The 17500-nt window shown below is 37.0% G+C and overlaps 1 protein-coding gene across 3 annotated transcripts in view; it reads right to left on the bottom strand.

Moving 5' to 3' along the window:
* The window catches only part of LOC113117570 (la-related protein 1B-like), a 29893-nt gene extending 15045 nt beyond the window's left edge, over positions 1 to 14848 (bottom strand). For all 3 annotated transcript variants that reach the window (XM_026286336.1, XM_026286337.1, XM_026286338.1), the window contains exons 1-5: positions 14449 to 14848; positions 5500 to 5561; positions 4319 to 4378; positions 2884 to 3109; positions 173 to 295 (exon numbers count right to left, since the gene is read on the bottom strand). In XM_026286336.1, the coding sequence (XP_026142121.1) occupies positions 173 to 295; positions 2884 to 3109; positions 4319 to 4378; positions 5500 to 5561; positions 14449 to 14812 (835 nt within the window). In that variant the 5' untranslated portion in view covers positions 14813 to 14848. The remainder of the gene's footprint in view (positions 1 to 172; positions 296 to 2883; positions 3110 to 4318; positions 4379 to 5499; positions 5562 to 14448) is intronic.
* Between the last annotated feature and the right edge of the window lie 2652 nt (positions 14849 to 17500).

The following is a 17500-nucleotide window of genomic DNA, read 5'->3' as shown; positions in this document are numbered from 1 at the left end:
CTGAGTGCGACTGCTGTATTCACACCTGCCCAAAAGATCCGCACCAAGGGTGGGAAACGAACTTGAGTTCGCTTCAATCGAACCAAACAAGACAGGTGTGAATACACCAAGTCAATTTAAAAGTCTGCCTGAGAATTGATGTGTAGGTTGTTTAGGGATGTTTATTAGTAACCTCGTCCACGACCTCTGCCTCGGCCGCGACCTTTGCCCCTGCCCCTGGGGCCTCCGCAGACACTGCTGCCCTCGCTGCGAACGCTCGCTGAGTCATCAAAGAAATCTCTTTCTCTCCGCCAGCCTGAGGAACACACAAAAGAAAAGGACAAAATAAGAACTGAAATTAACAGTGTAAAATATTTAAAGTCATCTTGAATTAAAAAATGAACACTAAAGTCTTCAAAGGGACTTGTGCTGCACAAACACCTCACGTTTGGGAAAAACCTGATAATCATGTTTTCCAGCAGTCGTGAGATTCAATGAAAGCAAAAACGTATGACTGCCTGTGCAAGGCAGTTTATATGAATTCATGACATATATTTACTTATTTAATTTGTGACCTAGAAAACTTTCAGATTTAATTAGGTCACAGTATTTATTTGTTTAAAATCATATTACAATTTGTAATCAACACTGGACCTTTGTACCCTACTATATTCATGCTAAATTCAGATTAGTACATAGGTACATAAACAGTGCTGTCTCTTCATATCTGTGTTTTAAAACACAGAAAATGCAAAAAACAGAAAGATAAAGAAGCTTTCAAAAACCAGCCTAGGGGCTTTTAGTAATGGCTTTATATCCTCCTGCAGATGTCTTACCATAACATTTAGACCAGTGGTTTTCAACCTGTGGTCCGCGGCCCCCTAGTGGGCCGCGGTGGTATTGCAGGTGGGCCGCCAATTATTTTCTGTTCATTTCCAGTCCATTCTAGGGCTGTGCGATTAAAAGAAAACGTCCTAAAATCACGATTTGAGCGTGCGCATATGCCTAACTCCAGGTTCACACACTGTCTGTGATGCGCCTTTTTTCTGAGCCAATGTTGACGGATCAGAGCGTTCTCACTGCGGTAAAAGGCTAGTAATAAAAACGTGCGAAAATAATTCATGTCTAACACATGAGCATAGAGTGAATTTGTTAGTGAACAGGATGCAGTTTAAGTGAGAGGAGACACGTTTTAAGTGTGCACACTCTCTCCTCGCAAAGCAGCGTGTATCTGAGCAAGCACGACTGGTTTTGTGACAGAGCAAAGGAAATCTGCTGTTAACAGAGAGATTCGCACTCGTGCATTATTTTAATGTGCTTTGGCGTTATATTTATGCGCTCTCACTGCTGACCGCATACACATACTGTACACACACTGCAAACACCTGAGGCACCGCTACAATTAATGAGCTCTATGAACAATGCATGGCAAAAAAGAAAAAAAAGTCGTTAAGATGTTACAACTTTTTGATAAAGCTCTGATTGGTTTTCTTTTGGAAATAGGTTTCAAATTAATCCTGAATGCATTTATGACTGTAAAAGCACAATTGCAAAATTGATCAAAAAAATCATGATAGTTTTTTTTTTTTTTTTTCTTTGTCCATATCGCACAGCCCTAGTTTATTCAATAAATATAGTTTAAAATCTAGCTTCTAAGTGCTAAGTTATTAACCCAACAATAGCGGGGTCAGTTAATTTTTTTGAAGTGGGCCGCGCAAACATATGTGTTTGGTTGTGTGGGCCGCGAGTTGAAAAAGGTTGGGAACCACTGATTTAGACTATAATTCACAGCAAATTACCCCACACTAACATCTAAAGACAAATTAATGTGAGATTTATGAAGAAATGAAGAAACAATTTAATTAAGTAATCAGTATTGTGTAATACTTCAAGAATATTGAGTGTCTGTGTGTGTGACTATGTGCACATGTGTGTATGTGTTAAGACATGCGTGTGTGATTTAATGCATTAACGCGTCTAAAACCCGCCCAGGCATCATGAGAGTTTCTAAGCACTCAATTCTTTCAGCGTCTGTCTTTTCTCTCACTGTTTTTAGCTGGAGGTTGCTGGTACACGTGTGATCATGTTCAAGTTCCCACATTTTTTCCTAAAGTTTCTAGAAGTGTTACGAAGGTGTGGCGAGTCGTTTTTTTCCCACGTCCACCCTTTTTTTTTTTCATCTAAACTAAAGAAATGAATAGCACTTCTGACAAGTTTTTTTTTTTACCATTTGATACATGACTTCACAAAATTAAACCGATGTTTAAAAGACATTTTTAACAATTAAGGTTTTTAAGTTACAAGGGTAGTTACCTTTGACCCCTACCCATAACTTTACATGACTGTTCCCTTTACATGCCATTGTTGTTTTTTTCTTTATTTTACAAACAAATTTGAAAGATTATTATCTTGTTTAATGAAAAGATGCTTCTTTTTTTAACCGTTAATCCATCTACAGGCTAAAACAATCACTTCAGTGAGTGTGTAATGATTACTGATGAGACGCATTAGATCAGTCCCAGATTTATTCCACATAAAGGTGGTTCCCTATCATGATGACGAATGCTGGGTAACCCCCCTATTATTGGACGTGTTCCCATTCAGAATAAATTAATCATGAGTAATAAATGCACCTGCAAATAGGACATTTTTACAATGGCTTCAGCAATCAAGTGTGCATTATGCTGTATTCACACCAACAGGAATTAGTATAAAGCTCAATGGCCACTGCGATTTGTACACTTTCAAAAACTGTGAATGGAGTTGTATACACATTGTATACAGCATGCAGTACTGGAAATAGTGTATTATTTGATCAGCTGCCTAAACTCAAAAATAAAAAAGGCATATTTCCTTGCATATTTCCAACAAGAGATAAAAAGTTCATGTTGTCGTCTGTATTACCTCCTCTCCTACGGGGGGCACTGTTGTGCGTATCCTCTCCATCCTCTGTCTCCTGTTCGTTCGAAAGTCCTGTGATTGTCTCCGACTGTGCCTCCCTGTTCTCCTTACTGTCACTCCCATCACTTCCGCTCTCCTTCTCTCTCTTCTCTTCACTGCAGTCCTTCTTCCTCTCCCTCCATCCGGACGTCCCTTTCCTCACCTGCACGTTTATCACATTCTGCTGCTGCTGAGGAGCACAATCAAATCAATCTCTCAGTAAATTAAACCTGAACTTAGTAGAAGGAAGCCAGCAGTCCAGTCAGATAAACCAACACCGATACATTTCTTCCACAGGTCTGAAGGCACCAGATATGGAATGAACATGCCGTGAGATGTGCATTAAGGATTTGTTTCATAGATCTTAATTCTGACATAAAAACTGACAAAAACATGCAGAAAGAGAGACATAAAGGCATTGTTTATTTACTCAAGACAATTCATGGAAGACATTTTTTTTTTTCATGGAACACCAAAGATGATGTTAAGCTGAATGTCCAGGCTGCTCTTTCGTATTCAATGAAAATTAACAGAGATCTATTAAATCATGGTCAAAAGTGGTATATATTATTTGTGCGCTATATCCCATATAATCTTCTGAAGAACTTTGAATGTACACAAGTGTGTTGAGAATTTACTTTTAAAAGAAATGCACTATAATATTATTACTAATTGTTATTTGGTTACTTTTATGGGAAGTAATGCATTGCGTTAGTTTTTGCCACCTGTGCTTGCTTGCTTGCTTACTTGCTTGCTTGCTTTATATATATATATATATATATATATATATATATATATATATATATATATATATATATATATATATATATATATATATATATTTTATTTTATATATGTTATTTAAACTTGAAAAAGTAATCCAATTATGTAACTAGTGTTACTTGTAAGTCAATTACTTTTGCCTTTTGAAGAAGAAAAAATTAAATAAAGATGCTTCCAAGTTGACGTATGAATATCTGAAATAAATTAATTATACTTTCAGACGTTTCAAGAAATACATTTTAGGCTTCCCTTTTTTTTTTTAAACAATTAATGTATATAATGTTTCTTAATTACTTTTTTTCACAAAGTAATTTTCTACTTTAAAAAAAAATATATTTTTTAACTTTTAACAAAACAACTGAAATTTACATACAGCATTCTGGTTTTCTGAGACTAAGGTATAAACAGTAGAAATCATACACAGCTGCTCTTCAGATTCAAGCTGGACATACTGAGAAATTAGTAATTATTCTAATGTCCCAACATCAAAAATCTAATGGTAATAAAATAATGTGTTAATCTTACCATTATGTAAATCAAATAATAAAGGCCTGGAACTGAACAAACTTGAATACAAAACAGTACAATTTCAATTTAAATGCAGTGTCTTCCTCACCTCCTTATTGGCGATTTCTCCAGGGGTCGGCCAGTTTGTGATGTCACTGAAGTCACTTGACTGCAAATGGAAATGAAAGAAAGAGAGAAGCAAAGTTACATCTGTACTGAAAGTTCTCATCCTTCATCACAATCTATTACTACAACAGCCAACTCCTGTGTAAGAATATAAACGGGAAACGCACAAAACTACCATCACCCCCCATTTGATTTGAACAAACAGAAAAATAAAAAACAGGATCATTCTCTAATGATTGTCAACTGAAAGGCAATGGTAGAAGCATGCTCTCTCAACATCCAGTTTAAATGATTTATGAAGAGGCAGCTGCTCCACTCCACTGACGTCTGTGTGTCAAATACTCCTGAAGTCGAGTTTCCACACTACATGACAACTTTAGTTCAGTATTTAACACAGAAAACATCATTTTGACTCTGTGGGGGAAGTGTGGCTTTTCCTTTCTCGGAGATCATTTCACCTTCTATTACCGGAGGAACGTCAATCATTCCTCAAGCCGCGAAGCAATCCAGAATTCCAAGTGGCATATCGGATTCCACTATCGTCCTAAAATTGGTCCTGGGTGTCCCAGATGCTACAGCTAGACGGTACAAAATGGTATAACCGATGTGAACTAACAAGGCTAGTCATAAGTCACAGTCTTTTAAAAATACTAAAACGCATGTGGGATGAACACTGAATAATATACTAATGTACAAGGGAACCTGTCAAGTGGTGTATGTGTTCGTAAGTGGAGATAAAATAACATGCTATGGAGTCAGTCAAAGGGACAACTCTACTGCCCCTGTTAGGACTAAATATGAACCCTCTATGTGGTCTCTCTGGAATGGCCCGCTGAGGTAAAAGTCAAAAACTCATGTGCTGACTCTCTGTTGACTACCACCCACACAAAGGACTGAACAGAGCGAGCAAATATCCACTTAAATACAAACAGAAGCCAAGCTGCTCAATAACTGTCTGCTGCTGACCCCTGATCCAGACCAGGACATCCAGAAACTAGACTGTTACACAAACAGACTGGAGGAAAAAACTGCCACTTTTACAAATAGACACACAAAAAAAAAGAGAGAGATGTCCATATGGATCTACATAGTATCTATAATTAATGACAGGGATTAAAGTTGATTAAAAATTAAAAGGTTAAAAATTGCTTAAAAATTACTAACCTTACTGGTCTTCCTCGGCCTGGGTTTGCTGGCACGGACAACTTTGGTAGGACTCTGGGGTTCTGTGGACAGATAACAATATCAAGTGAGAGATTATGTTTGATATAGTTCATTATATCAATATGATATAGCCATTGTTGTAATTATTATACCATGACAGGTCGAAGTGACGTTTGCAAAGTTGAGAAAAAAGTTGACTTCTGCAGAGTTAAGAAACTACAAATGCAGATCTATGTCAGTCCACCACTGAGTGTGAGGCCTGTCATAAATGCTTAAATGTGTCTTTGCCTGTGGACACGTGCAGTATGACCTAGACCTTCTAAGTTTAAACAAAGTGATAATGACTCTTTGAGGGCATTTACACATTAAACCAACTCCTACATATTACACACGCATCTGTACAGTAACCACCTTTTAAAACAATTTTTAAACAGGAAAAACTTGAGCAATGTCATAGCAATGCCTTATAACACTTGGTAAAACACCTCTCCAGGCTTTACAGGGCACACAACACACTATTTCAAAACAGCTGTTAATACATAAGTACAGTGTCTGGATTATCTATAAAACACCTCCAGGCTACAAAGTTTAGTTAATTAATAGCTCAAAGTATGATCATAAATACTGCAATACTATTCACGTGACTCTTGAATTAATACTGGATTTTCATCCTCCGGGTATACCAGATCTGTACTTAAAATCTACAAACGTCTCTCTCTCTGTGTGTCCAGTGTTGGTTGTTCAATACATACTAAGTGCTGTGGTCAATTATCTGGGAACAGCTTCACTTCGATTGTAAAGGCACACGCCAGCACCTGCACAGCAAGGTCATGCATCCACACGTGTAAAACATTAACTTCCTTTGTGAGATGAAGCAGCAAACAACATTTCTATGAGGGCCAGTGAAAGTGGAGTCATCCGTGGTATTCAAATCCCCCCAACACAATGACACGGCCCCTATGGGTTTTTGTGCCACTGTTCACACAACCAACAAACCGGCTACATCCTCACAAACTTCCCCCACCATAATCACAGTCACACTAGCAGATATAAACAGCGTTTAGTTTTTTTTAAACAGCAGGAGAAATATGATGCTAATGATAACAGTGTAACTGTTGGTGTAGTCTAGCCTACCCTATTTAAAAAGACAAGAACGATCTCGCTAAGGAAGTTAGAATAATGTACAATGTTACACAACTGTATGTCTGACTTTAATGAACATAAATCCTTTCATTGCAACATTTTGCAACTTTTCAATTGCACAGGAGGAGTTTAAATTCTTTGTGGTTCTGGAGAAATGATCATGAACGCTTTAAGATTAACATACTGGTCTTAAATGATCACATGAAATCAGCTTTATTCTTCAAAAGTAAAGCAGCATTCAAAGCTTTTTCCCTGTGGGAGACTCAAACACTACTTTGTTGAAATTGCCAACAAAACCGGTTCAAATTTCTTTACTTATTAAAAAAAGCTGTCAGGATTAAACAGGCAATAGAGAGGGACGCCCATTCCTGGGAGTGTCCGGGGTCCTTTATCATTACTGAAAGGATGGCCTGTATTGATAAGGCACTGGGCGCTTGCTGACAGTGTGGGGTGTGACTATACATACAAACTTACTGATACTGTCCCACTGAAACCTTTCTGTCAGTAAATACGGCCTGAGGCTTAATAACGTAATCTGATGCAAATGTTCATTTAAATCACTAAAATGTCAAGCCAGAAGTATTATATAAAGCCAGTTAGGTTGCTATTGCTATGCCAATAAATAAAAGCTTAACAAAAGTTTTTCAAGTAACTAGGGTCAATGACATGGTCAAGAAAAAGAAAATATTTTCTTTTTCAATTATAAAAAGATATCTAAGATGTACTCTTTGTGTTCATGTAGGTTTCATATAGAACATTATTATTATTATTATTATTATTATTATTATTATTATTATTAACTTAATTTGTGAAGGTATTAAAATTAATTTCTTTAAAAATGTCAAGTGGTGTAACTATTAAGTAAAACATTCTATTCACAGTTTTCAACATTGAAAATATTTTTGAACCCCATATTAGAACATTAGAATATCAGCATATTAGAATGATTTCTAGATAGAATGATCTAGGTTTTCTTTCTAGGGTCATGTGACAATTAAAGAAATAGTTCACCAAAAATTTTAATTCTGTCATTTATAACTCACCCTCCTGGCGTTCCAAACCTGTAAGACCTTTGTTCATCTTCTAAACACAGATTAAGATATTTTGGTGAATTCCAAGAGCTCGGTCAAGGTTCAGAAACGTAGTAAGGACATCGTTAAAATGATCAGTGGTTCAACCGTAATTTCTTTGAAGCTACAAGAATTCTTTTTGTGCACAAAGAAAACAAAAATAATAACTTTATTCAATAATTTGTCTCCTCCGTGTCACCCTGGTGGCATTTCGGAGAGTATCACCAAAGTCTCTTTCTGTCAAGGCATGTCACTCGGCGGTCATCTTTGAAACGCCTCTCTGGAATGCAAGTGCAACTCCTATCTCTTTGAATGCGGAAACATCAAATTCTCCCAAACGGTTCACTAAGCTTACGATTCAATTTCATATTTGAAAAATCACCAAAGAAATCTGACAAAAACTGTGTCATAAATGTTTATTTTGCTCAAATAACGTTATAAAAAGTTCATTATTCAGGCTACATCAGCAGTCCTAAGCGCACGTCTCAGAATGCGGTTTATATAGCAACCTGAACTTATAACAGCAGCTGCAGTGATCCGCTGCCTTAACCGATTAACAATTGGCTCTTTCATTCATAAGGTGAGGCTTTTTGCAATTGACCTATCCGTAAGCCCCTCCCCTCGAACGCAGATAAGCCAATGGCAGTTAAGTATCAGCTGCACCGATAACGGAACTTCATAGAGAAACACTGGAAAATCCGAAGCTCGCACCGATTTAATAGCGTTTATGCTACAAAAACGGAAAAAACTATGTGCCTAGGGTACTTGTAACACTAATTTCAGTTATCCTGAGAGCATAGGCAATGGAATTTATTTTATTCCATTTCCAAATCCAACCAAAGCAGAGCAAAATGTCTCATTCTACCCCAATCACAATGACACATTTCATCTGCTCAAGCAGAACGTTAATGTCATAAGGTATCTCTGGCTAAAACTAGCTAGTGTTAGCGTTAAAGTTACAGAGTCCATGCTAACGTACAAACCTAAATAGTGAACTGTTCTCACGTCATATTCTATGGAGTCAAAGTCAAAAACACATAAACAAAGGTCTATATGAGGGTGCCTCTCCATATTAATCTGGTTAAATGTAAATAAATTTTATCTTACTCTGCAGTATATGAACAGTGTTGATCTGGGATAATGTCATTGCGATCGTGACGACCGTAATATAATTCTCCAGTTTACATTATGAACTGTATTTTAACATATTTATTTTCAAGATCTTTTATAGGCCTATATTCCTGCATGGCATATTTAAGTCCAACTCGAAGGTCCATCTGTGTCCCAAATTGATCAGAAACACTTTTGAATGTGGTTTTCACTGAAAGCTGTCATTGTAAGACAATGAGCAACTCCGTTTGTTTGAGTCAGCAACAGTAACTAAGGGGGGCAGGGCTTACCGATAGGACAATTGAGCTACCATACTGAGTGTTGCATTTTTCCCCATTCAAAACTATAGGAGTGACAGGTCTTGGGTATTCTATAATGACACCTATTTCACAGATAAGTTGTTTGCATTCAGTTCAAAGTGTAAAGCGCATAAACAATGTATCCACGTACATAAGTTGAATATGTGTTTACATATTTGATACTCTCCTAAATGGCACCACAGGGTGACAAGGAGGAGACAAATTGTTGAATAAAATCATTATTTTTGTTTTCTTTGCACACAAAAAGTATTCTTGAACCTTTGTAAAATCAAGGTTAAACCACTGATGTCACGATGATTATTTTAACAATGTCCTTTATGTTTCTGGACCTTGATCATGTTAGGATCCTTGTTGTTTATGGGAGGGTCAGAGAGACCTACAATATCTTAATTTGTGTTCTGAAGATGAATTAAGGTCTTACTGGCTTGGAACGACATGAGGGTGAGTACTAAATTACAGAATTTACATTTTTGGGTGAACTATCCCTTTAAGACTGTAGTAATGGCTACTAAAAAACTGCCATCTAAATAAAATACATTACAATAGAAAAGTTATTTTTCAATTTTTATAAAAAAATCATAATAATCACAATCATAAAAGCAGCCTTAATAACCATAAAAGGCTTCATTCAAAAAACATCTTTCCATCCGTAAACATTTGAAAGGTAGTGTAATACAAACACTGCACCACCTACAACTAGAAAGTTAGAAAGTGTGACATTCACATTTAGCCACAAAAGTTATAACCTCTCAAAGATGACCACATACAGGTATCACTACTGTAAAAGCACACTAAGCTAGTGATCGACCGATGTATCTGTTTACCGATATTTTTCCCGATATTTAAGCATTTTTCCATAATCGGGTATCGGTTTTGTAATATCGGATTCGCCGATTTACGGCGCCATCTTGTGGCCGTTTTGAGATTTCCGCCATTGCAGCCCGGGCGTCTGAAGAGATCAGTCAACAACAACTCAGTGCACAGGTAAATATATGTTCTACTTGGTTTGCTTTAATTAATCAACTTTATTTAACATAACAGACATGCACAAATGAGATCTGAGACATAAATTCCTGATATAGTTAATTTATGCAGCTTGTTTCTAAACAATTGAGACGAACTCATTGAGTCACGTAGTGTAATTCATCATGTCCTGCCCCAATAAAGACGTATCTTTACATGAATTAAATAAAACAGACATGAATGAGTGAATGTTGAAAATAAAAGCGTTGAATTTAATTCTCTATCTGTTGTATTTGCTCACCATTAGTCTAGAAGAGAAAGTTTGTTCATATTGCTTAGCAACTGACGGATGATCTGGATCCTTAAGCACGGCCACTGAATGAAACTTTTGACAAGATTATCTTGTTTAAGCACCCTAGATTATATTATCATTTACTACATAACAATTATTTCGCTAATACACATATAAATATAGCCTACCGCTTTGTGGAAATTAATTATTTATTATCTCCATGCGCGATCGATTAAGTTATAGTCAAACAGCACTTTGTCAGTTGGCATTTCATGATTTAACGTTAGATTAAATTTAGATCATAAAATGCAAACTGACAAGTGCTGTTTAACTATATATAGTCTCGGTGAAAAAAGTTCGTTCTTGCTCAGCACCTGACTGGGTTGATGATCAGGAAGCCTCAAGCAATGCCAGTGAATGAAACTTTTGACAAGATTATCTTGTTTAAACACCCTAGATTATATTATCATTTACTACATAACAATTATTTCGCTAATACACATATAGGCTACATATACCGCTTTGTGGAAATTAATTATTTATTATATCCATGCGCGATCACGGTTGATTAAATTATAGTCAAACAGCACTTTGTCAGTTGGCATTTCATGATCTAACGTTAGATTGAATCTAGATCATAAAATGCCAACTGACAAGTGCTGTTTAACTTTATATAGTCTCGGGAAAAAAAGTTCGTTCATATTGCTCAGCACCTGACTGGGTTGATGATCAGGAAGCATCAAGCACGGCCACTGCATGACATTTTTGAAGGAAGCAGGCTTACAGGGCAGAATGCTGAAAGACTCTGTTTTCTACACTAAGTTACACTACTAAATAGCTATGCACTCCTAAATAGCCCTCCCGCCCCCACCAATATGTTAGAATCATTTTTGTGCTTTATTTTTTTACCTGTTTTTATTTGTTTTACCTCATCAAAGCTTTATTTTAAAACAAAGACACTTAGTAACAGTGCACTTACATTTTTTGGACTCAGACCCCTCTATTTATTTGTGTATAAATATAATGTTTTTTTTTTTTTTTGTATGCAAGGAGGGAGTGATTGTTATAAATAAAATGTTTTTTTTCAGATCATTTGTGTTGTAATAATTGTCAGAAACAGAAGTATAACAGTAAATAAATATCGGTTCTGCATATCGGTTATCGGGTACATAAACATACAAATAATCGGTATCGGTTATAAAAAATCAATATCGGTCGATCACTACACTAAGCTGTTCACAAAAAAACCCAATGGTTGTTTGACGGGGGGCACTCTATTGTCAAATGTCAGCTAACAAGTCATGTGTACATACTCTAAGACCAGAGTAATGGTTGTTAAAACACTGCTATCAGTCCACACATCTGACAGCATTCTGATCATTTAAAGCAAAGCACACATTTCTGATTTTCAACACAGATCCCTGATGATCAACCTGAGAGCTTCTTTCACATCACAGTCCCATCTGCAAATACTTGGCATCATGACATGAATTCCACATTACAGAAAGCACAAAGACCTTTGGCTTAACAAGGTCAGTGATATCTACAGCTCTGTTTATTCATCAGAATAATGACACGAACAATGCATATGGATTGACATAACTCACACTACAGACTAGATTGGTTTGGTCAAACCACAAAGGAGAAATGCTCATTTATAATACATCTCCATTAAAACTGAAAACAAATGTTTTTTTCATAAGGAGAAACAGGAAATCAGCCATGTAATTCAGACACTCGACTTAATGTAATTCAGCTGAGGGGTTTAATCATTCAAAGACTAACATAAAGGAATTTAATCACCTTACAAAACACTGATTGCCCAGGACTGGCTTGAAAACATCATCTTTATTTGACAAGATGTCTATCACCCAATACTAGATACAATGGGCAGTGATGGACCAAAAGTTCAGCAATTTTGAATGATGACCTAAAGCAATCAGATCTTTTCTTCTGAGATGCACAAACTTTCTTAAAGTTGTTTCAATCAGCCCCTGAAATTAGATTCTCAACAAGCTAATGAACAAAACTGTATATCTGCAAATATCTTGCACTTCTGGCTTGTGATCTCCTTACTACTGTCAGTGATGTTTAGTTATTCAAACCAAGTTATTTAAAGGTGAAGTGCCTTCTTTTTATTGCATTAACATTACCTGTTTTCAAACAGGTTTCCTACACACTTCCCCCGTCAACCATAGTCAACCAAATTGTCACCCAAAACCATTGCCATTGTTTGAACACTGGTCCATTGCTGGAGCCAATCTATTTTTACATCAGATCAAAACAATGTGCCACAGTGTTTACACTTCATTGGGGAAGTTAAACTACGAACAGCTAAATTAGTCATCTGTTTATTCTTAACATCTAAAAAATGGTCACTCTTTACCCTATACACCAATGTACATACATAGTCTCATTCCTAACAATCTAATGTGAACAAAACCCATTAGATGGTCTTATCAATGGACACAGTAATGTTCAGTTTAGGGAGTGGTCTAACATTAACATTCCTTTAAAACTACCATATTGTCAAAAGGTCAGCTCAACAGGTGAGCTGCACACTACCACAAACACAATGGGGATCCAGAAACCAAATGTTCTAGTACTTATGAAGTCTTAGCAGCTGTGTAAGCGGGGTTGAAACTCGGTGTGGAGCGGTGAGGGTGTAAAGGCCTCTCATGAGCTCCTGCTGGAGTTGCATTGCTCAGCACTCCACGTGCTCCCGTGCAACTCGATCAGATGGGGTGGGGAGAGGGGTTAAATCTGCCCACATCAGCAAGTCTGTCCAAATACACCCAAAGGATCGAGGCACACACGGGTCTATCGGCAGAATGATGTGGGAACGGACGTTTTTGATAGGCGTTTATTCCCACTACCACCATATTTGGTCACATAACAAATGAGAAAAAAAAGCCCACGGGCTTCCTGACAACAACATGCAGGGAGTTTAACTTAAATAAAACAACTTAAACTTGCTCCAATCCCATTAAAATAGTCTATGAGAAAATATGAGTAACGTAACAGGGACAGGATCTTATAAGTGTGTTTTACGTATTATCTAACTTTTAAAACCGCAGTGTTTTAATCAGCCGAGCCAGGAGAGAACAGCATGTCAGCCAAACCACAAACGAGATTCTGAGACTAAAAGCCTTAAACGCTGCAGTGACAGTCACAACCACTTATAGACCCTGTCAGAAGTGTGAATAAAACAGAGAAGTGTGACTTTTATTGCTTTATACCGCATTAGAGGATTAAACAATCTGCGGTGTTAGCGCGTTGCTAAACAGCTATGTCCGATTCGTGAATGAATCGTTCTTCAGAGTCGGACCTTTTCAATACGAACCAAAGCTATCTCTGAATTGTTTACGAATCGGGATGATACGACATTATCTAATGCCAGTTTTATCGAGCACCGCTGGTATCAATAAATTGTGTTTCATTCAATTAAAATGAGCAAAAATTAACTAAAGAAGCGATTAATGTCAAATCTAATTATAGCTTAGTGTTTGAACCCAGTTCATAAGTACGAAATAATATTTGATAAATCAATTTCAAATGAAAAAATTAATCAATACAATTAACACTCTTATTAATAAACAGCAATAAGTGTCCAAATACGTTTTTATTAAGAGCATAATGTCACTCCAGGTTGCCAAGGGCGTCATCATAACGTACAACAGTGTCAGAATCAGTCAATCAAACGAACTGTTCAAAGGAACCGACTCGCTGTCCAATCACTAGTGCTAAAGCTAACAGGCCACGCCCCCGAGACTGATTGGTCCGTTTGTCTGACCATGTATGAAAAATACACTTTACAGCTATGGGCACAAAGTTTATGAATTATCATCAATTGCGAGAATAGCCGCAGTTATCACATGTTTCAAGGCACAGTTTGCACGAGCACACGAAAAATGGCATAAAAGTGAAATGACAGGAGTTTAATGGCCGCTCCTGTTTGCAATAGCACATGCGAGCTAACAGAGCACATGTGTGCATGAGAATACATGCTGTAGGAGGAATAAACGTGTATCGGTGATCATACACTCCCTACCTGTTTGTATCGAGGTGTTTGTGCCATTATTAGGAGGGCATGCGTTCCTCTTCGTCCATGGGTTCACTTTTGGCGGAGGAGCCTCGATCACATTCTTCTTGGAAGTTTCTGCCTTGGGGCTTGATGCGTTCTCCTCGTTCTCCTTATCGTTCGTGTTGTCCGTGCTTAACGTTAACCCATCCGCTATGCTTTCCATGACCCCCTGTTTCTGATGTTTAGAGTCGACCTGAGGAGGATCCTGCTGCCCCTCCTCGTGGCTCGGTCGATCAGGTTTCTTAGGTCGATCCGTGTCCGACTTGTTTTGGTTCCCTTCGCCCAAACAACTGACTGTCACGTCCAAGTCACTCGCAACTTCAGTGGTCATGGTTCAAAAGCGCAAACGCACACGCCGTTGTTGTTTCTCGATATCCAGCAATAGTTATTTTCCAACGCAAATGGAGAAAAGGACTCGGTCAAAGCCGTTGCAGCTAGAGCAACAAGTTGACAGCCAGCAGCTTGAAACGCGGCGGAGAGCTGCATCGGACTTTTTCGCCTTCTTAAATGTCAAAATGCTCGATCCCTTAAAGAAGCCATGCTGTGCTATCACACTAACTGTGTACAGTAAGCAAAACGAAGAAAATAAAAACTTTACCAATGTGTCCAATCCACTTCACGATTTGGCTGATCTGCAACTCGCCTAAATAAAAGGAAATACTACGAACGGCCACGAGTCAGTGGACGAGTGTGTGGCGCCTCTCTGTTGCCCCTCGCGGTCACGCGGCGCCACTGCAGAAACGAAGAACGTGCTTGATCAAAGGCAGTGTTGCCATGTCCACTTCCTTAAAGAGGTTTGTTTTACTTGAAGAGTTAAAAGGGGTTGCATTTTTATTGTGCTTATTTCCAGAATATATTAGAACTCGACAATGCTTGGTTCCATACCACAACAAAAAATGACTGACCAGATGTCAAATATGTTTTTTGCTTGTTTTGCATTTAATGTTTTATAATCTAAGCAAAATAAATAAATAAAAGATACAGACTGTATGTCTATACCTCACAAAATAGTTTTGATTTCCAAAACAATGTAATAATAATAATAACAATAACTAAATAAATAAAATATGACGTCCAGTTACTGTAATTTGTTTCCTCTTTCACTTAAGTCTCTTACCTTGTTTAATTTTTGTAAGTTCATTGTACAATACAAGACATCCACTCATTCAAAGCATTTTCTTTTGTAATTCCAGTTAAGTAGTTTAATGTTTGTTTGGGTATTGTTTTTATAACGCGATCTGGCAACAGTGATCGGAGGCAGTCTGACGTGGCCTTTCCCTCAGTCAACAAACACAGTCAGACTGTTACAAAACCCGAAAAAACATCGAACGAGATATCACACAGATTTCATCAGCTGGTTTAGACTGTTTGTCAAATTACAAATATGAACACGTTTACAGATAGACGTTATAAGTAGTACGTGAACTGAGTTTGTTTGAGCATCACACCGAGAGCACAACCACCACTAATGTAACTGTTTATCAGAAACTGTGCTATTAATAAAAGAAGACAGATGAAAGTAACCGTTACTGTGGATGTGACTCAAAACGTTTTGGAGGAAAATAGTAATGACAATTTTCAATTACACCACCAGATGGAGTTCTTTCACAAAATTGTGACACTCCTTTAATTTATTGTTAAAAGACGTCACGTGATAATTAACATTGAAAATACATGTTTTTTTCTAATCCCGTTTCTGCTTCAAAACTAGACAAATAGCATAGTCGTCGTATGATATCTTCCTTAAATTTGAAAAAGAATAGCAGTGCAGGGATAATGCTTGTTTTTTTTTTATTGTAGAACTTACACATAATTACAAGCTCAGGAAGTGAAGCAAGGTTGTATCTCTTACAATGAATAAGCAAAGACACATACATATATACAGTATATACAGTATATATATATATATATATATATATATATATATATATATATATATATATATATATATACCTTGGATTTGCATAGAGCACATTATGTAATTATACATACAGAAAAGAAAAGCATAACAACGTTAAGTCTTATCTTTGAATAAATCATCATAATGCATCAAAAAACTTGTACTTTTTTTGTTATTTATAAGTCTAAGGGATGAAATAAAAAAATGAAGGTCAGCAAGAAAAAGAGGGAAACTCAAGGGACAATGCTTGTTTAACATCATGAAATGACTGATATGACATGAAATGTCAGCCTTTTCAGTTCGCCTCCTGCTGCCACACTTTGCAACTACAATCTACATTTGCCACAAAATGTTCATCTTAAGTGTTTCGTTGAATAAATAACACAGGACTTTTAATGCACTGCTTTTCACATAAATTACATGAAACATTATCTTTAAAAAATGATAAAAAAAACAGTAATACACTGCAGTACAATAATGTATTTAACTAAGAAGTATATTAAGGATGTTAAAGCATCTCTTCAAAGATGTTCAAACGGGTGTTTACGAACATTCAAATTAAATTTGATCGGCTAGCAGATGACAGTTCTGTGTATCTTCTGTTTATGTAAGAGTGATGTAGCATGTTCTTCCAGAGCCCTTTATTTATTCAGCTGCTCGTGTCCTTTCACAGTAAAATGAAAAGAATTAGCTGTGAAGAAACGTGTGCTAGGTTTGTCATACCAACCCCAGAGATGTTGTTGGGTAACATTTCACAAGACATTACGACATCAGCTCCATCTTAAAACACAGAGTAAACCCAAACATTACTGTGGTAAAGGTCCAAACAAATCCTTCCTTTAACCATGGCACACTCACACTGGCATAATGAATAGATTTGGAAAGTTTGAATGAAGAACTGAATGCAATAAGCATGAAAAACCCAATCCTCCTCTCACCAATTATTTCATCAGTTCAATGCACGTCTTAAATTTCAGGTTCAAATCCAGCAGCTCCGCTCAGTTTAGCAGAAAGTTCAGCATGGGGGAGATGAAAAGACCAAGCTGCAGTCTAAAGATCAATTTAAAGCACTGCAGCAACCTCTTGGTATTTGAAGATAATCCTAATCTGAGGTTGTAT

The sequence above is a fragment of the Carassius auratus genome, chromosome 17, assembly GCF_003368295.1.
Source record: "Carassius auratus strain Wakin chromosome 17, ASM336829v1, whole genome shotgun sequence".
Classification (NCBI taxonomy): domain Eukaryota; kingdom Metazoa; phylum Chordata; class Actinopteri; order Cypriniformes; family Cyprinidae; genus Carassius; species Carassius auratus.
This window is presented reverse-complemented; position numbering and strand designations above follow the sequence as displayed.